Below are 21,167 nucleotides of genomic sequence, written 5' to 3' on the forward strand. Positions count from 1 at the left end.
CAGAAACAGTGAATTCTGCAGCTTGTCTGTGTATCTTTTATCTGCACCTCACAGACTCCTCACATTCCTCTCGAGAGAAGATCCTGCCTCCTACTCATTAGTGTCGTTTCAGTAACTGTTTCTATCACGTGTTCATGTTTCATTGACTTGTATTAGGAGAAAAGTGTATAAAAATACATTGTGTAGCATTAGCATTATATACTCCAACTTGATTTAGGGTGGATGCTCTCGTCCATTGCAAAGACAATTGTCACTTGTTAGTTTGCTTGGCCTTTTGCTATTTTTGCATTAAATGTATAATAGATTTGTTGGCCTCAAGGTGTGTTGTGTTTTATTTTACATAGCACAAGAGATGCTGAGGAAAATGACAGTCCAGTATACACATTCTTCATTTAAATCAACTCACAGTATACTGTTCTGGAGGTTCAGTCCCACAGACATTATCTCTAACTCAACACCCTAGGAAGCATGTGCTTTTCAAACCAGTTGCCGTCTGATGCGGCGTCTTCGCTAATGGATAAGTCAATATGTCCTGAATTTTAAGAGGGTTACCGTATCTAGTGCACTCTGTTAGGCAGCGCTCACCTGTGGTAGTAAGATGGTAATAGGCACAATATCACCTATGCACGGTGCAGGGCTTTGAGTTACAGAGCTCCTCACGCTGTGGAGAAGATTAGGTCACATTTACCCATTTGCCCATATTTGGTCCTGATGAAATGCCAACAGATTGCTCCATGACTACACAAGGCATGAAAAGCGTTGACCTGAAGTATAGACTCCAGCTTACCAGCAGGTCCATAGGTGATCGACACTTTCACACAGTGATAGGGGCCATTAGTTCCTCAATTTCTCTGCCACTGTTTTTAATCTCAACATGGACCAGGATGATCACATTAACTATATTGTGGCAACTGGTTGATAGTTGATCGTATATTCAGACTTTCACTAATCTCACATCTTATGACACAACATCCTCCGTCCTACTATGCTCATCCGGCGTACTTAATAAAATATCTGCGACAAAGTGTCCTCTTGTGGAGCCCGTCAGGCATAGTAGCGCCGGCCTGGTGAGGAGTATAGCCCAATGATGAAGCATGTCACCTTCAGGTGAGTGAACGCAACTGGTCTTAAAAGCACATGCTTCCTAGGGTGACTGCGTTCAGTTACAGATAATGTCGCTGGGACTGAACCTCCGGAACAGTATACTGTGATTTGACTGTTTTATTTTAACAAATGTACATAGCAGATATTGCCCCCTCCTTGTTTCACATAAAAGATTGGATACCTGCCTCGGAGCGCACTTCTTACAGACGAGTATGGGGTTATCATGTTGCTTCTACAAGCTCTTTACCTGTGCAAGTTATCGGGAACGATGCAGGGGCAGACCCAAACTAGCCACATGTGGAGATCAATGACAAATACTGAAGAATTAACAGAGCTTCCAAGCTGGTGACCATTACTTAATTGACCCTGAAAATAAAAGACACGTTTTTAGTATTCTGGTGACTCACTTTTAAATACTTAAAACACTGAACTGGGTGTGCTGAATCGGATGTTGTCCCAGGTCATGTGTGACACCTTCCACCACTATTGCTTATGGGACTTGTAGTTTTGTTTTTCTCATTGAAAGGATGGGCTCTAAAGTCCCAGTGTTCTAAGCGATGTTGGTTAAAATCAGAGGCCTGACGGAGGATGAAGCATGACATGGCTCTGCTTAGCAGTGAGATGACTGACAGTTCCCCAGCCCTTCCATTCTTTGACCTACAGAGGCTCATCAGCCGTTCATATTTTTTTGCAACGACTAAGAAACTTTTATTGCAGCTTGTGTCACTGAAGAGATAAAACCCCTGGGCGTGTTTAATTAACTACTGACAAACATGAACAATCAAGAACATGAGTTTCTGGAAAACTATCAAGCACCCAATCAGAATCAGCCGCCCTTCACACCCAGGAATTCTTGAGGCTTTGGAGAGGATGAATTGCACGTGGTAAAAGAGGAACACTACATCGACTCAAAGCTCACTTCTCAGGGATGTACTGAACTGCCAGCCTCATGGCACACTTAGCCAGATCTTCACCTCTTGTTGACAGGGCAAATGAGCCTGCAGCAAAGCATCGCTGGCTTGGTTCCACACCGGACCAGGCAAGGTGGTCAACTCCATACTCCTCCGAGTCAGCAAGCACTCTGGTCGAGCCAGTCCTAACCCCACATGAATGTTCCCCATCACAACTATTTTAATGGTACTAAGTTATGTTTCTGCCAAATGTATGAGTCAAAACATGAAAGGTTTTACTATGAAGTGCTGAAAGAGAAATCATGAAGTTTTTCAATATTTCTGAGTCTGCCACAGTACACAGGAGCATTATTTCTCTACAGCAGCAAATCATGTATGTGCCCTGCAGAAAGCACGTTTGAATGAAACATGGAATGCATTGCAGCCAAAAATCTATGCAACATCATAGCAGAGTGAAAGATAACTTGTGTTATTATTCCAGCAGAACGAAATGCCATTCCTAATGTGTACGTCATTTTAAAGACGGTGCCAGGAAATGTATGGTCAGTGTTGTTCTTCTGCCTGTTAAAAGACAATCTACATAAATGTGTCAGGAAATAAAATACTTTCATAAATCCTACTCTATGGAGAGTGCTGCCAGCCACTATATTGCAGGTTACTTCCAACATAATCTGATTTATACATACATACTCCAGGGTGCTGACGGCTATCGGGTCTGCATACAGCAGTCTGGAGCCACTCAGGAAGGAGGTAAGCTCTTCATTTCAGCTTAAGCCCATAGGTTACAGTCACAGCCTGATAGACCCGGAGAACTTTATCCTCGCTCTAACTGCGCCAAGCAGATAGACGTAGACCATTGTAGGAGAGTAGGGTCTGCTATCCTATGGTCACCCCAAATTTTTGCTTTTTGCTTCACTGGTTTTCGACTACTGAGGCTGTGGGCCTGCTGATCAGACCCCCAGCCTGCTGTTCTCTCACTAAATTACTGACACATGTGCTATAGGCACATACCAATTGGAAATGGACTCCTTGTCAGCCCCTGTATAATGCACTATAGGTGCCCAGGGCATAGGGGCCACCAAGGCCTACCAGGGGCTGCAGCATATCTTTTGCCACCCCTGGCTGGTTCTTAAATTGACACAACTGGCTGATCACTCAGCTGGGGTAAGGTGGTGTAATCACCCCTTGCTTAGATATAGTATACCTATATCTAAACCTATATCTGGACACATGTAAACCTGTGAGCCACTCCTATAGAAGGCCTCATCAATCCTGGAGGCTGAGTGCGTGGTTTTATGTGAGATGGAGCTCTAGCATGAGCTGAGCCTGTCTGCAGCTGTCGGGAACAACTCCCTAAGCTGTTTCAGGATAATGCCATACCATATACTCTTAAGTGCCTTATAATCCTCGCGGTTAAATAGCAACTTTGGTTTGGCTTTATCAAAACATGTCGTGTAAGGTGTCATACGATTTGGAATACTATCCCCTCGCCAGTTCTGGCGACGGGGATAGCATTCCACCCCTCTAGAGGGGTAAGACATGTTACTTCACTTAAATGCGGTTAATTTCTCCAAAGACCTTAAGATCCACAAAATGGATGCCTCTGCCACAGACAAATGTCTGGACCCCTGCAGTTGACCAAAACTCAACCAAATGGGTCCTGTACAAAGGGTTTCCTGTCACAGGAGGGTGTCACCGCCCTCCAGACAGGAGATAGTGGATTGTAGCAGGGAGGTTTAAAAAGAAACCAGACACTGCTTGGGGCGCACAAGGCTGCCCCTTGCATAATCCGGCCAAACCGGTTCTGGGGCACTCCAGCCCTCGTGCCAGGGCGGCCTGGATCAAAGGAAGGGGGTGTACCCACCCACTTCCTGGGTCCCACCCATAGGAGGGGACCTAGCAGGTAATCACGCCCCCCAGATTCGAATAAGAGTGGGAGCAGTGCCAATGCACATCAGATTTCCTGGAAGAAACATTTGAAACGAAACTCTGGACCCTTCGACCTCCATCTCAACGTGGAAGCCCGAAGAATCTCCCTTGTGGTCAAGGAGTGACCACCCTGCAGCAGCAGGCACCATCCAGCCCTCGACGTCTACTTAGTTGCAGTTCCCGCCGGAACTCGAGCGACTGAGATCGACGAGATCAAGCTTGCCTGCCTTCCAACAGCCCGATCCACAGTCCCTGCAGAGCTGAGACCCGTGGAGGCGACCGGAAGCGTGGGGCACGCCATCTTGAATTGACCACGAGACGCTGACCGTGCAGCCCACGAGTGACCCTCGAAGCTGTGCACCGGGGTTTGAGAAGCCCCCACCCTGAGCTACTCCTGAGCCGAAGTTCAGCCCTCCACACTCGACGAGTGCTGCGTGGGGCCCTTCTGCTCCATTTGGCTCAACGCGTTGGCCCGGTCACTTCCCAGCCGGCTAGTGGTCCCTGTGCCGACGAAACTACAAAGAAGACTCGTGAATCTGGTTGCTCCAGATCCACACCAGCTCCCCTGAAAAGGAGCCCCGACTCTGACCTTCCTGGTCCGAGTGAGAAGCAATCTTCCGATCCTGCGTGGATTGCTCTTGTCAAGTGTTGTTTGCTCCAAACTTGAAGCCGACTGCACCGACGGTGAGAGCCTGCATGGGACAGATCGTGACCTGCTCCTGGACGTCGCAGATGCCCCAGAGCCCACGTGACAGCGGAGAGAAGCTCCTCGACGACCACCTGATTGCGCCCGACATTGCCTGGTTCCGTCCTGGTTCCACCCTGGTCACTGCTGAGTGACCCAGACTCTGTCCCCTCTGCTTTCAGGTACTCTTCGACTTGAGTCCACCCTTGGACTCCACCAGACACTTCATCTTTAACCCGCCTGCAGCCCTTTCAGCTTCAAGCACCAAGAGCCTGCGTGTCAAAACCCGACGCCACTTCGACCCTATGCACCCACTTCCTGTGGGTGAGGTAACTTTGCTCCGCCGGTGTTCCCACACTGGTGCACATCTCTAGGGTCTGTGTGTTAAGTTTTATCCATCTAGGTTCAGCGGAAGTGTCCTTAAACTTTAACTTTGCAACTTTTACGCACCATTGGTTAACATTGGTGCGTGCGCTTTCCGCACATCTCCCGAATCCCGAGGGCCATTCCCGACTTCAGCATTGCTTGTCCTGACTGCTCCCAGCGATTCCCTAGGCCCTAGGCCTAACCACTGCTCGAGTGGCATCTCTTATACCACTTGTTTAGTATATGGTTTGAGTGGCCATCCGCCCTCATCCATAATTGTGCAACTTGTATGTTTAAACAGTGCTTTTGATTTAACGCTTGTGCCCCTTTATTCATAAAGAATACTGGGGATTGTTTTTAGTAATAAACACATATATTTTTATAATATATACTTGTGTGGTGTCCTTTCATTTGGTATTACAGGATTGTATGTGGTAAAACAGCTCGCTTAACACGACCTCTTAAGTTAAGCCTTTAGGCTGCTTAGTCCATGCTACCCCGAGGATAGCTTGTCTAATAAGGTTGACTTACAACCAGACACCATAAGGGATTGTTTGGTCTGATAATAGGTGGTTCCAGAATTGGAAACATCACCTATCAGGCCAACTTCTCACATTGGTGAGCAGCGGTGCGGATTTGAGCTTGCTGTTGTTTTACCATTGCAATCTTTATATCAAATTGAAAGATCACATCAAGTACCTCTAGGTACATATAAATCAAAAGCTTAGCATATTAAGTTCTACTGAACTTAGTAGTTGTAGATTAAAGGGATTAGCACACCCTGACTACAACTCACTAGCAAGGTACAGTAGGAAAACACTTAGTGTAGGTAAGTGCACCACTTACACCTCACTAGCAGTCATGTCTGACACAGGAAAAGCCTCAGGGTCTACTCCTGTGACAGTTGACCTTACCCAGGCAACTTTCAGCTATGACAAACTAACCCGAAAGGACTTGGTTGCCTTGTGCAAATCAAGAGGGTTAAAAAGGGGCAGAAGCCCCACCTGCCAAATCCTGGTAGCCATCCTAGAGCAGGATGACTTAGAAAGGGCAAAGGAAGCTTCCCTAGAGACAGGAAATGGAGGGAACCCCCCTGTAACTGACCCCCCTCAGGAGGAAGATGAGGAAGAAGAAGAGGAGGAGGAGGACTCAGAAGTTGAGGACTTAGAAGATCAGGATCAGAGGGGTAGCCAGGTCCCAGTTGCCAGGCTTAGCCAAGCCAACTTAGACCTACTGGGGAATGGAGAGGGCCAGCACCTCCCCAGAACCCACCATGTTATTCTCCCAGGCAACAGAAGAGTGAGATCTCCCTCAGGGGACTCTCATATTTCTAGTGCCTCCAGAGAATCACAGAGAGGCATGACTGCTTCTCAAAAGCTAGAGCATAGGGCCAGAATGAGGGCTGTCAAACTCCAGATAGAGAGGGAGGAGGTAGCCTTGGCTCAAGCTAGACTTGCCTTGGCAAGAGAGCAGAAATTAAGTGGCTTAGATGTCACTGGTGGCAGCAAATTTCCAAGAGAAAAAGACAGGGGCTATGACAATAGAAACCTGACAAAAATTGTGCCCCCCTTTAAAGAAGGGAATGACATCCACAAATGGATGACTGCTCTTGAGAGAGCCTGCATGGTACAGCAGGTTCCTGGGGATCAGTGGGCTGCAATTTTATGGTACTCCTTTTCTGAGAAAGGGAGGGACAGGCTCCTCACAGTTAGACCTGAGGATGCCAAAAACTACACTGTCTTGAAGAGTGCTCTTATTGAAGGGTTTGGCCTAACCACTGAGCAATACAGGTTGTTGTTCAGAGACACCCAAAAAGCACAGACTCAAGACTGGACTGATTTCGTTGAGTGTGCCACTAAGACTTTGGAGGGTTGGTTGCAGGGAAGTAAAGTTTCAGACTATACAGGATTGTACAATCTTATGATGAGAGAACAGATCCTTAATAACTGCACAAACCAGCTGTTGCATCAATACCTTATTGACTCTGATCTGACCTCTCCCCAAGAATTGGGAAAGAAGGCAGACAAATGGGTCAGAACAAGGATTAAGCAGAAACCCCAGAACCAAGGTGGTGACGAGAAGAAAACAGACCAGAAAGGTGGTAATCAGAATCAGAAAGATAAAGAAAAAGACCAGAAGTCTTCAGGCCCCCAAACTAATAGTAAGGAGGGTGGTTCCCAAAATGGAAACAAGAAGAAAAAGAACAAAGGTCCAAAGACACCTTGGTGTAATACCTGCAAATCAGTTTCACATTGGGGCAGTGAGTGCACCAAGGCAAATCCAGTTCCCACCACTCCAGCTCCTAAAGCAACTGCAACCCCAAGTACAGTAAGCAGTGGTGGAACACAGTCCAAGGGTGTAGCTGGGTTGACCCTGGGTATTGAAGTAGGATCTGGCCTAGTCAGAATCCCTACACAGGCAGTTCTCCTGTATGATGTGGACATTGAGTTGCCCACTGCAGTGAGCCCCAGTAACCTGGGCAAATACAGGCAGACTCCCTTAATTAATGAGAAACTGGCTCAAGCCTACAGGGACACATGTGCCAGTGTCACAATGGTGACACCTGACTTTGTGGACCCTGGACAGATTGTACTAGGTGAGAGCTACCTAGTGACCAATGCAAGCAACTCCACTACTTCCCATAGTGTGGCAGTTGTGAACTTCTCCTGGGGAGGGGTTGATGGCCTACAGAAAGTTGTGGTGAGTGCAGACCTACCAGTAGACTGTCTGTTAGGCAATGACCTTGAAAGCTCAGCATGGTCAGAAGTGGAGTACAGGACTCATGCAGAAATGCTAGGGATTTCAGAGCATGTCCTTGCCATGACAAGGGCTCAGGCTAAGAAGTGCCTTCCTGAACCAGTGGTGGATCTTGGAACAATAGACCAACCACAACCCAAGAGAAGGAGCAAGAGAGGAAAGGCTGAGCCTTCCACCTTGCCCCAGGTTGAGGATCAAGTTTCAGAGGAAACTGATTCTGCAGTCCAAGAGGAGACTGTCTCTGAGGAACTTGAACCTGACCAGGTTGAGTTTCTGGGGACAGGGGGACCCTCAAGGGCAGACCTGAGGCAGGCTCAATTAGATTGCCCTTCCCTTGAACCCCTCAGACAGCAGGCTGCTGCTGAGGCTGCTGGGGATCCCCAAGGTACCCATACTGTGTATTGGGATGATGGACTCCTTTACTCAGAGGCTAGGGACCCCAAGCCTGGCATGACCAGGAGGTTGGTTATACCTCTGCAGTTTAGGGGGTTCCTTCTTACCTTGGCCCATGATATTCCCCTTGCAGGACACTTAGGCCAGAACAAGACGTGGGACAGGCTTGTTTCACACTTTCACTGGCCTCACATGTCAGAAAATGTCAAGGAATTTTGTCGCTCCTGTGTCACTTGCCAAGCCAGTGGTAAGTCAGGTGGCACAACAAAGGCCCCCCTAATACCACTACCTGTGGTGGGGGTCCCCTTTGAGAGAGTTGGAATTGATATTGTGGGTCCAATGGACCCCCAAACAGCATCTGGGAACAGATTTATACTGGTGGTAGTGGATCATGCCACCAGGTATCCAGAGGCTATTCCCCTAAGGACCGCCACAGCACCTGTGGTGGCAAAGGCCCTCATTGCAGTTTTCTCAAGAGTGGGCTTTCCTAAGGAGGTACTATCAGATAGAGGCACGAATTTTATGTCTAGCTATCTGAAAGCAATGTGGAAGGAATGTGGAGTAAACTATAAGTTTACCACCCCATATCATCCACAGTGCAATGGGCGTGTGGAGAGATTTTACAAGACCCTTAAAGGCATGATAAAAGGATTACCAGAGAAGCTCAGGCGGAAATGGGACATTCTTTTACCCTGCCTGCTCTTTGCTTACAGAGAGGTCCCACAGAAGTGAAGTAGTGTGGCTCACTGGTTAGAGGCGGCAGACCCGAGAGCAGAGGACGGCCCGGGACCAGGGTTCGATTCCCGGCGCGGCAGGTTTCTGGACCAGGGTCAGCAGACTCGATAATTCTCTCGCCTCGGTGCCCACTCTGATCAGCGATCACACTCGGCAACTCTGGGCATTAGCTTGCCTCATCTTCACTAACGGCCCCACCAGACCGCCGGGGATGCCTGGTCTCACCCTGGAGATACCCATTAAGGGACCATCTCTCAGGGAAGCCAGGAAGGGTTTCGCAGCGGTCGAAGCGCCTTGGGACCCTACGGGTAAGTAGTGCGCTATATAAATGCCTATACATACAGAAGGGGGTTGGCTACAGTCTTTTGAACTTTTGTTTGGCCACCCTGTGAGAGGTCCATTGTGTTTGGTGAAGGAAGGATGGGAGTTACCTCTCAAAAAGCCCAAACTAGACATAGTGGACTATGTACTTGGTCTCCGCTCCAGGATGGCTGAATACATGGAAAGAGCATCCAAAAACCTGGAGGCCAGCCAAAAATTGCAGAAAGCTTGGCATGACCAAAAGGCTGTACTGGTAGAGTTCCAACCAGGACAGAAGGTGTGGGTACTGGAGCCAGTGGCTCCAGCAGCACTCCAAGACAAATGGAGTGGACCCTATCCTATTATTGAGAAGAAGGGGGAAGTCACCTACTTGGTGGACTTTGGAACACCCAGGAGCCCTCACAGGGTAATCCATGTGAATCGCTTGAAAGCATTTGTGGACAGGGAGGACATGAGCTTGCTCATGGCCACAGATGGGGATCAGGAGGAAGAGAGTGACCCTCTCCCAGACCTGCTTTCTCAGAACCCTGATGATGGTTCAGTTGATGGAGTAGCCTTGGCAGGCAGCCTCACTGACCAGCAACAGATGGACTGCAGACAAGTTTTGCAGGCCCACAGGCATTTGTTTTCACTCACACCCAGCCAGACTGACTGGTGTACCCATGTAGTGGACACTGGTGACAGTCTACCTGTGAAGAATAAGATCTACAGGCAACCTGACCATGTCAGGGATTGCATCAAGGCTGAGGTGCAAAAGATGTTGGAGCTTGGAGTGATTGAGCCATCAGAGAGCCCATGGGCCAGCCCAGTAGTCCTGGTGCCAAAACCTCATACCCAAGATGGAAAGAGAGAGATGAGGTTTTGCGTGGACTACAGGGGTCTCAATGCTGTCACTAGGACAGATGCTCACCCCATTCCAAGAGCAGATGAGCTCATTGACAGATTGGCTTCTGCCAAGTTTCTGAGCACATTTGATCTGACAGCTGGCTACTGGCAAATCAGACTAGCTGAGGAGTCAAAAGCCAAAACAGCATTCTCTACCCCTAGTGGACATTATCAGTTTGTGGTAATGCCCTTTGGTTTGAAGAATGCACCTGCCACTTTCCAAAGGTTGGTGAACCAAGTCCTTACTGGGTTGGATGACTTTTGTGCAGCATATCTAGATGATATTGCTGTCTTTAGCTCCACCTGGGAGGATCACCTGATTCACCTGAAGAAAGTTTTGGAGGCCCTGCAAAAGGCAGGCCTAACTATCAAGGCCACTAAGTGCCAGATAGGGCAGAGTAAGGTTGTATACCTGGGCCACCTAGTAGGTGGAGGCCAGGTTCAGCCACAGGAGAGCAAAATCCAGGCCATACAGGACTGGGCTCCTCCAGTTACCCAGACACAAGTCAGAGCCTTCTTGGGCCTGACTGGGTATTACAGGAAGTTTGTGAAAAACTATGGGTCTATAGTGACACCATTAAATGACTTGACATCCAAGAAGATGCCAAAAAAGGTTCAGTGGACAGTTAGCTGTCAGAAGGCATTTGAGGACCTGAAGAAGGCCATGTGCTCTGCACCTATCCTGAAGAGTCCTGACTACTCCAAACAGTTCATTGTACAGACAGATGCTTCTGAGTTGGGGGTGGGAGCTGTGCTCTCACAACTTAATCAAGATGGTCAAGACCAGCCTATTGCTTTCATTAGCAGGAGGCTGACTCCCAGAGAGAAACGTTGGTCAGCCATTGAGAGGGAGGCCTTTGCTGTGGTTTGGGCATTAAAGAAGTTGAGGTCCTACTTGTTTGGAACTCACTTCCTGGTGCAGACAGACCATAAGCCCCTCTTATGGCTTAATCAGATGAAGGGTGAAAATCCCAAACTGCTCAGGTGGTCCATTTCCCTACAGGGGATGGACTTTACAGTGGAGCACCGCCCAGGGACTGACCATGGTAATGCAGATGGTCTCTCCCGGTACTTCCACTTAGAACATGAAGACTTATCTGGTCAAGGTTAGTTTAATGTCCCTGCATTTGGGGGGGGGTTGTGTAGGAGAGTAGGGTCTGCTATCCTATGGTCACCCCAAATTTTTGCTTTTTGCTTCACTGGTTTTCGACTACTGAGGCTGTGGGCCTGCTGATCAGACCCCCAGCCTGCTGTTCTCTCACTAAATTACTGACACATGTGCTATAGGCACATACCAATTGGAAATGGACTCCTTGTCAGCCCCTGTATAATGCACTATAGGTGCCCAGGGCATAGGGGCCACCAAGGCCTACCAGGGGCTGCAGCATATCTTTTGCCACCCCTGGCTGGTTCTTAAATTGACACAACTGGCTGATCACTCAGCTGGGGTAAGGTGGTGTAATCACCCCTTGCTTAGATATAGTATACCTGTTAGACCTGGCACCTTGGCGTGAGTTTCCCTTCCACTTTTTGCTGTTGTGCCTCAAATGTTTTGCTGGTGTCTGCTACTCAGGGCACTGCGCCACGGCCAACCCGTGCCGCAGTGCAAGTGCTCCCTACTGTAAAGTGTACATGTGATTGATGTCCATGATTGGTTCATTGGATGGAGTGCCAGGGCTTGTGAATGCCAATACTGCTAGTGGGCCTGCCGCGCTGGTTGCGCCACCCACAGAAGCAGCCTTAAAATGTGTCTAGGGTCTGCCATTGCAGAACCTGCGTGCAGTCTGGTACTGTCATGCTAGCTGGGCAAGTGCACCCACTTGCCAGCCCCTGAACCTTCCCTTAAACTTCATATTAGTCACCCCTATAGTAGGCCTGAGGGCAGGGTGCATTGTAGTGTAAGGTAGAACATGCCCTGATGTGTGTGGCATGTTCTAATAGTGAATTACTGCCAAATTCGTTTTTCACTATTGTAAGGCTACCTGTTCCCTTCTAGGCCAGATGGGCTGCTGGAATTATTACACTCTATAATCCCAGCAGGCTCAGGGAACATGGTAGAAATTCATGTTTAGTGTGCCTGAACTCAGAATAATAAAATACTTCTTTTAGTAAAGTTTATTTTAATATCCTGTGTTTGCAAATGCTACTTTTAGAAAGTTAGCATTTGCTTGCCTAACCATTTCAGCCCGCCTCTGCTTGGATGTGGATCTGACTGTCTGGTGTGTGTGAGTGACAGGGCTGGGAGTTGACAGGTAGTGATTAGCAGGAGGACCCCTTAATGGGTGGTGGGAGTTTCCCCTGAATGATGCATCAGGCTGTGCTCTGCCTCCACAATGCTGGCTCCGCCCTCCTGGGGAGCGACTGATGACTCAGCCTGCACCTGGCCCAGGAAGGACCGAAGCTTGTCAACAAGGTACTCAGGCCACTCCTGCCCTCTCAATGCCGGCTCCGCCCCCCTGGGGAGCGGCTGATGTGCCTGCCCTCACACTGAATACAGAAGTCATAAGTACCCACAACAAGTACTCAGAGACTGAAGCAGTTATGCAGAGGCCCCCCTGGCCAGTGAGAACAAAAGAAACTGTGTATAAAAGTAGGAGCCCTGCTCCTTGTAAATGAGATCCAGTTTGCGCAAAGAAGAAGCTCTGCCTGAAGAGAAGGACCCTGGAAGCTGCAAGGAGAAGTACTGACTCTGACCCCAAGAGACTGGCCTGTAGTGGGTGCCTTGCTGCTGAAGGAGAGCAGGAGAAGAAAGACTGAAAGACTTTGCTTTTATCCACCTTGTGCCAAAACTTTTACCAAGATCTCCAAGGGCTTGCTGTGAACTTGCCCCCTGACCAGCGCCCCAGGAACAGTGGGCGCTACCCTGTCCCCCTGGAAGAAGGAGCTGCTGTGAGCCAGCAACCTGATCGACACAGCTGCTGAAGGAAAGAGGAGCGCGCCGTGAAAGAATCCCTGCGCCCCTCCTACGAGGCCCTTGGCACCCCGTCCCGCCGAGCACCGCATCTGCTAACTGGCCGGCACCAGGTGACACCGAAAGGCCCAGCCTCGCTGGCCTAATCACCGTCCCTACCGCCTGCCTAACTGCGAAGCACCGCAAGAACGGACTTAGCCAAGTATCTGCTGTGACCTGAGAGGCTTGTGTGCGCCTCACGCTGCTACCCGGGGCTCTGCCCCCCTTTTCCAGGACCTGAGGTGTGTCGCCGTCTACCCGACCCGCGCCGCAACGCCAACCTCCGAGCCAGAGCCGAGCCGCCGCTCGCTCCAACCTCGGGAGGAAGACACCGCGACGTGGACCACCGAGCCGGCCTGCACCCGACCCCTGCAAAAAGACAAAGGTACTGTTTCCCGTCCCGCGGTGCGAGCCCCTGTCCCACCTCGCTCGCACCGCCATCTGCCTCAGCCGAGCCCCCGGAGCCGCGCAGTGGGCGCTCCCCGGGCCCCCGCTCTCTCCCCTGACAGCCGTGCAGCGCGCTCGTCAGGCTGCCAGTGACTCCCCGGCCGCCGATCCCGCTAGAGGCGTGAGATTGGGCAGACCGGGTCCGATCGTGGGCGCAGAGAGGCCCTGGCTGATTGAAATTCTTGCTGGAGGAACGTACCAGGACTAGGGAAGAGTCCGCAACCCTTTTTAAGCACCAGAACAATTCTTTTAACGCTGATACAAAGACCTGTGGCATAATCAGAGAGTAACTGGAACCATTTTCTTAAACTACGCAAAGACTGTATTTACAAGCCTGATCTAAAGATATATATAAAGAAGATATTTTTACAGAAATACAGTCTAGTGTCATTGTGTGGTGGGTTGATGGTCATTGTGTGTGATGTTGCAAATGTTTAACCCTATGTACTCCAGAGTTTAGCCTAGACTGCTTGCGCCACACTACCTAAAGGGCGAGTAGGGGTTATTTCTGGGAGTAATCCTTTGCCCTGACTTAGAGGAGAGGGTCCCTGCTTGTCGCAAGTACAAACCTGCGCCAACCAGAGACCCCCAATTCTAACATTGGACGCAGCGGTGAGGATCTCGAATTTACATTTGCAGTGTCCATACATTGACTAGTGACCATTGCACAGTGATTTCAATCCAGTAACTGAGCCACAGATTTCTTTTTAAGTGACTTTGCTCTGCTAGAAGAAGATCCCTTTTTGTCTAAAACCATGCCTGGCACCAACAGCGTAGAGAAAACCGCGTCTGTGACCTCTGAGGTGTTGGAGATAGAATGGGATGTGTCAAAACTGGACGAATACAAGAAAGATGAGCTAATCTTCTTTGCCAAGAGATTCAAGGTTCCACGTGCAGGGTGCAAGAACAAGACGGATTACTACAAAGCCCTGAAAGCCTGGATTGAATCTAGGAATGCACCTGAGGATCAGGAGTTACCTGATGATACTGGTGTACCTGACAAGGAAGGCAGCATCCATAGCTTTGGCAGAGGCCTGTCGCCAGAGGAGCTGGCAGACAGAAAAGAAACCAGGAATCATGAAATGAAGCTGGCAGAATTAAACTTGAAGGGCCAACTGGAGCTGGAGAGCAAAAGGATGGCTCTGGAAGAGCGAAAACTCCAGTTGGAGTTTGATGTGAAAATGAGGGAGATGAGTCTAAAAGAGAAAGCCTTGGATCATCCTCCCTCTGGTGGCAGCACAACGCCGGTGCAGGTAGAGTCAAGAGTGCACATCCCCAAAGATGTAGTTAAAGAGTTCTTTAAGGGGGATGACATAGGACAGTGGTTTAGGGCATATGAGGTAGCCATGCTTTCCCACCGGGTCCCTGAGAGGGATTGGGGAGCGGGGTTATGGGGAAGGTTCCTTAGCGAAGGGCGGGACACCCTGCTAGATTTGCCCACTGAAGACCAGAGATCCTATCCCCCTATGAAAGAAGCTTTAATGACCAGGTATGGGCTTACCCCTGAAATGTATAGACAGAAGTTTAGGGGGTGTAATAAGCGGCCTGGGAATACGTATGTGGAGTTTGTGACTTTTTTTGCAGAGCACTGGATGGTTGGGTGAAGGGTAACAAAGTGAATGATTTTCAAGGTCTCTTTGATTTAATTGCATGGGAGCACTTGTCTGATCAATGTTTTCCTGAGTTACGCCAGCACCTGATTGATAGCAAGTTGTCCAACCCGAGGAAACTTGCTGAGGAGGCGGACCGCTGGCTCAGCACCAGGGTCCACAAGGGTCCAGTGGGAGACTCCGCCAAGGGTGGGCAGGGTCCCCAGCAGAAGAGTGGGGGGGACAAGGGAAAACAGAAAGGGTTCCAAAAAGGCCCCCAAAGTAATCCCCAAGGGGACCAGCAGAAAGGTTCTCAGCCTCCCCCGCCCCCTAAGCAGAATGGGGCCCCGACAGGTCGACCTGTTCCAAAGGGGACCTTCAATTGTTACAAATGTGGTGACCCGGGGCACATAGCCAGTGACCCCAAGTGTCGCCTGTTTGGAAAACCAGCACCCACTGGTGCTCCGCCCCGACAAGTGACCAGTGTTCACTTAGGAGAAGAAGTGATGGTCCCGGGGGGTGGAGATCCTGTTCAGATGACCCTAGTCTCACTAGGAGACAGTGAGATGGTCCCTACAAGCTACCTGCCCTCTAACACTAAAAAATATGGGCAGGTGGTTACCATCAATGGTAAGAAAGCTGAGGCTCTTAGAGACACAGGAGCCAGTGTGACTGCAGTGAGGCATCACCTGGTGTCTCAAGAGCAGGTTGTACCCCATGCCTACTGTAGGGTTGTCAACGCTGACAATTCAGAGAGTCAGTGTCCGATGGCTCAAGTTCCCTTCGAGTGGGGGGGGGTCTCTGGTACTCTGCAGGTCTGTGTGAGGAAAGCCATGCCTGTTGACTGTTTGCTAGGGAATGACTTGGAGGACTCCCCTTGGGAAAAGGTGGAGAAAACGACTCACCTGAAGATGGTGGGTCTACCTGACTGGGCGTGCGTGACCACCCGGTCAATGGCAGCCAGTAGGGGTGATCAAGAGGTCCTGGGGCCCGACGGAGAGGCCCAGGAACCGGCCTTAGGGAGAAGGCGCAGGGTGCGCGGGAAACCGGCCCCTGAAGTTCCCACGGTCCAGGAGGAAACAGACCTCGAGGGGGATGCCCTGGAGCCTACTGGGGAACAGATTGCCGAACTGGGGGACCTGCCTGAGCTGACCCATTGGCAGCAAGAAGGAGGCCCCTCCAGGGAGGAATTCTGCAGGGAGCAGAAAGAATGCCCTTCTCTCGTGGGTATGCGGCAGCAGGCTGCAGACCAGGCCAATGGTGTTCAGGCCAAAACACATTATGTGTACTGGGAGAATGACCTCCTGTACTCAGAGCCTAAGGCTGCTGAACCTGGGTCAGCCCGTGTGCTGGTGGTACCCCAGAAGTTCAGAGCCTTCCTACTGGGACTGGCTCATGATGTGCCTTTAGCAGGACATTTGGGGATGGACAAGACCTATGACAGGCTTGTCACCCACTTCTACTGGCCCCAAATGCACAAGAGCTCAGATGCTCATTGTAGGACCTGTCCAACTTGCCAGGCAAGTGGGAAGTGCGGAGGGAAGAACAAGGCTCCCCTCCAACCCTTCCCTGTGGTCAGTACGCCATTCCAACGCGTGGGTATTGATATTGTTGGGCCTCTGGACCCCAAGACAGCCATGGGCAACAGGTTCATCCTGGTCTTGGTGGATCATGCCACCCGGTACCCTGAAGCCATCCCTCTGAGGACAGTGACGGCCCCCGTGGTGGGGCGTGCACTAATGGGAATTTTCTCCAGAGTGGGGTTCCCTCTAGAGGTGGTGAGCGACAGAGGGACCAACTTCATATCCAAGTATATGAAGTCCCTTTGGCAAGAGTGTGGTGTAACCTACAAGTTCACCACACCTTACCATCCCCAAGGAAATGGGTTGGTTGAAAGATTCAACCGAACCCTGAAGGGCATGATCATGGGCCTGGAAGGTCCAATGAGGCGTAAGTGGGACGTCCTCTTACCATGCCTGCTCTTTGCATACCGCGAGGTGCCACAGAAGTCTCTAGGGTTCAGCCCCTTTGAGCTGCTGTATGGTCACCCCGTGAGAGGACCACTGAGTTTGGTAAAGGAAGGCTGGGAGCAATCTCCCAGGAAACCTCCCCAGAATGTATATAGCTACATGCTGGCCTTCAGAAACCAAACCAGGCGCTTCAGACAACTTGCTGAGGCAAATCTGGAAGCTAGCCAGGAGGAGATGAAGCGGTGGTACGACCAGAATGCCACTCTGGTAGAGCTTCAGCCTGGTCAAGAGGTGTATGTCTTGGCCCCAGTGGAACCCTGTGCACTTCAGGATAAGTGGACAGGCCCCTTTGAGGTTGTGGAGCGCAAGAGCTCAGTGACATACTTGGTGGACATGAAGACGCCCAGGAATCCTTTAAGGGTCTTGCATGTCAACCGCCTCAAGCCCCACTTGAAAAGGTCCGAAGTGGGCATGCTGTTGGCCACTGATGATGGAATGGAGGAGGAGTCTGAGCCTCTTCCTGACCTCTTAGTGGCCTGTGAGAAGGATGGGTCAGTGGATGGAGTTAACCTCTCACCCACCCTGACCCCTGAGCAACAGGAAGACTGCCGCCAGTTGCTGGGGCAGTTTCCAGACCTGTTCTCCCTGGTTCCTAGTGTCACAGATTGGTGCGTCCATGATGTGGACACAGGAGACAGCTTACCTGTGAAGCATAAGGCCTACAGGGTAACTGACAGGGTCCGGGCCTGCATCAAGGAGGAGGTCTCCAAGATGCTTGCTCTTAGGGTGGTTGAGTCTTCCAGCAGTCCTTGGTCCAGCCCCGTGGTCTTGGTCCCAAAGGCTGCTGCGCCGGGAGCCACACCTGAACTCCGGTTCTGTGTGGACTACAGAGGACTCAATTCAGTCACCAAGACTGACGCGCACCCTATCCCCAGAGCTGATGAGCTCATTGATCGGCTAGGGGCTGCCCGGTTCCTCAGCACGTTTGATTTAACGTCTGGGTACTGGCAGATCGCCTTAACCGATGGGGCAAAGGAGAGGTCAGCATTCTCCACACCAGATGGGCATTTCCAGTTCCGGGTGATGCCATTTGGGATGAAGAATGCCCCTGCCACCTTTCAGAGGTTGGTCAACCAGGTGTTGGTCGGGCTGGACGAGTTCAGTACCGCCTACCTGGATGACATCGCAGTGTTCAGTGGCACCTGGCCAGAACACCTGCAGCACCTCTGGGAAGTGTTGATGGCGCTGCGCAAGGCAGGCCTCACAATCAAGGCAAGCAAGTGTCAGATTGGGCAGGGCTCCGTGGTGTACTTGGGACACCAAGTGGGGAGTGGCAAGGTGGCACCCTTGCAACCCAAAATTGAGACCATCCTGGCTTGGGAACCCCCCAAGACCCAGACTGCAGTGAGAGCCTTCCTGGGGCTCACTGGGTATTACAGGAGGTTTGTCAAGGGCTATGGCACTATTGTGACCCCCTTAACAGAACTGACTTCTAAGAAGCAGCCCAGGAATGTGATTTGGACTGACACCTGTCAGAAGGCTTTTGACACCCTGAAGACTGCCATGTGCACGGCGCCCGTGCTCCTGGCTCCTGATTTCTCCAAGGAATTCATAGTGCAAACAGACGCTTCAGAGCATGGTGTAGGGGCTGTTCTCTCACAGATGACTGAGGAGGGCTGGGACCAACCCGTAGCCTTCATCAGTAGGAGGTTACTTCCACGGGAAAGTAGGTGGAGTGCAATAGAGCGAGAAGCATTTGCTGTGGTCTGGGCGCTGAAGAAGCTAAGACCCTACTTGTTTGGGTCTCACTTCCGGGTTCAGACGGACCACAGGCCCCTCAGATGGTTGATGCAAATGAGGGGTGAAAACCCAAAACTGTTGAGGTGGTCCATCTCCCTACAGGGTATGTACTTCACGGTGGAACACCGCCCTGGCACAGATCACGCCAACGCTGATGGTCTGTCCAGATTTTTCCGCCTTAGTGATGAGGAACTCCCTGGGGAAGGGTAGTTCTCCCCACATTTCAGCTGGAGGGGACACGTGTTAGACCTGGCACCTTGGCGTGAGTTTCCCTTCCACTTTTTGCTGTTGTGCCTCAAATGTTTTGCTGGTGTCTGCTACTCAGGGCACTGCGCCACGGCCAACCCGTGCCGCAGTGCAAGTGCTCCCTACTGTAAAGTGTACATGTGATTGATGTCCATGATTGGTTCATTGGATTTACTGTTAGTCCCTAGTAAAGTGCACTAGGAGTGCCAGGGCTTGTGAATGCCAATACTGCTAGTGGGCCTGCCGCGCTGGTTGCGCCACCCACAGAAGCAGCCTTAAAATGTGTCTAGGGTCTGCCATTGCAGAACCTGCGTGCAGTCTGGTACTGTCATGCTAGCTGGGCAAGTGCACCCACTTGCCAGCCCCTGAACCTTCCCTTAAACTTCATATTAGTCACCCCTATAGTAGGCCTGAGGGCAGGGTGCATTGTAGTGTAAGGTAGAACATGCCCTGATGTGTGTGGCATGTTCTAATAGTGAATTACTGCCAAGCGCCACACTACCTAAAGGGCGAGTAGGGGTTATTTCTGGGAGTAATCCTTTGCCCTGACTTAGAGGAGAGGGTCCCTGCTTGTCGCAAGTACAAACCTGCGCCAACCAGAGACCCCCAATTCTAACAATACCTATATCTAAACCTATATCTGGACACATGTAAACCTGTGAGCCACTCCTATAGAAGGCCTCATCAATCCTGGAGGCTGAGTGCGTGGTTTTATGTGAGATGGAGCTCTAGCATGAGCTGAGCCTGTCTGCAGCTGTCGGGAACAACTCCCTAAGCTGTTTCAGGATAATGCCATACCATATACTCTTAAGTGCCTTATAATCCTCGCGGTTAAATAGCAACTTTGGTTTGGCTTTATCAAAACATGTCGTGTAAGGTGTCATACGATTTGGAATACTATCCCCTCGCCAGTTCTGGCGACGGGGATTGCATTCCACCCCTCTAGAGGGGTAAGACATGTTACTTCACTTAAATGCGGTTAATTTCTCCAAAGACCTTAAGATCCACAAAATGGATGCCTCTGCCACAGACAAATGTCTGGACCCCTGCAGTTGACCGAAACTCAACCAAATGGGTCCTGGACAAAGGGTTTCCTGTCACAGGAGGGTGTCACCGCCCTCCAGACAGGAGATAGTGGATTGTAGCAGGGAGGTTTGAAAGAAACCAGACACTGCTTGGGGCGCACAAGGCTGCCCCTTTGTATAATCCGGCCAAACCGGTTCTGGGGCACTCCAGCCCTCGTGCCAGGGCGGCCTGGATCAAAGGAAGGGGGTGTACCCACCCACTTCCTGGGTCCCACCCATAGGAGGGGACCTAGCAGGTAATCACGCCCCCCAGATTCGAATAAGAGTGGGAGCAGTGCCAATGCACATCAGATTTCCTGGAAGAAACATTTGAAACGAAACTCTGGACCCTTCGACCTCCATCTCAACGTGGAAGCCCGAAGAATCTCCCTTGTGGTCAAGGAGTGACCACCCTGCAGCAGCAGGCACCATCCAGCCCTCGACGTCTACTTAGTTGCAGTTCCCGCCGGAACTCGAGCGACTGAGATCGACGAGATCAAGCTTGCCTGCCTTCCAACAGCCCGATCCACAGTCCCTGCAGAGCTGAGACCCGTGGAGGCGACCGGAAGCGTGGGGCACGCCATCTTGAATTGACCACGAGACGCTGACCGTGCAGCCCACGAGTGACCCTCGAAGCTGTGCACCGGGGTTTGAGAAGCCCCCACCCTGAGCTACTCCTGAGCCGAAGTTCAGCCCTCCACACTCGACGAGTGCTGCGTGGGGCCCTTCTGCTCCATTTGGCTCAACGCGTTGGCCCGGTCACTTGCCAGCCGGCTAGTGGTCCCTGTGCCGACGAAACTACAAAGAAGACTCGTGAATCTGGTTGCTCCAGATCCACACCAGCTCCCCTGAAAAGGAGCCCCGACTCTGACCTTCCTGGTCCGAGTGAGAAGCAATCTTCCGATCCCGCGTGGATTGCTCTTGTCAAGTGTTGTTTGCTCCAAACTTGAAGCCGACTGCACCGACGGTGAGAGCCTGCGTGGGACAGATCGTGACCTGCTCCTGGACGTCGCAG

The 21,167-nt window shown here is 50.9% G+C and overlaps 2 protein-coding genes across 6 annotated transcripts in view; one reads left to right on the forward strand and one right to left on the reverse strand.

Annotated features, from left to right (window-relative positions):
- LOC144806995 (uncharacterized) overlaps nucleotides 1-21,167 on the forward strand; it is a 1,119,020-nt gene that overhangs the window by 927,141 nt on the left and 170,712 nt on the right. The window lies entirely within an intron of this gene.
- Nucleotides 1-21,167, reverse strand: part of LOC144807075 (uncharacterized) — a 62,523-nt gene that overhangs the window by 25,257 nt on the left and 16,099 nt on the right. For all 5 annotated transcript variants that reach the window (XR_013606130.1, XM_078673067.1, XM_078673066.1 and 2 more), the window contains exon 3: nucleotides 1,352-1,470. Coding sequence is in view for 2 of the 5 variants with exons in the window: in XM_078673067.1 (XP_078529193.1) it covers nucleotides 1,352-1,470 (119 nt within the window). In the remaining 3 variants the exon portion in view is untranslated. The remainder of the gene's footprint in view (nucleotides 1-1,351; nucleotides 1,471-21,167) is intronic.

Source organism: Lissotriton helveticus, chromosome 1_2, assembly GCF_964261635.1.
Source record: "Lissotriton helveticus chromosome 1_2, aLisHel1.1, whole genome shotgun sequence".
NCBI classification, from domain to species: Eukaryota; Metazoa; Chordata; class Amphibia; order Caudata; family Salamandridae; genus Lissotriton; species Lissotriton helveticus.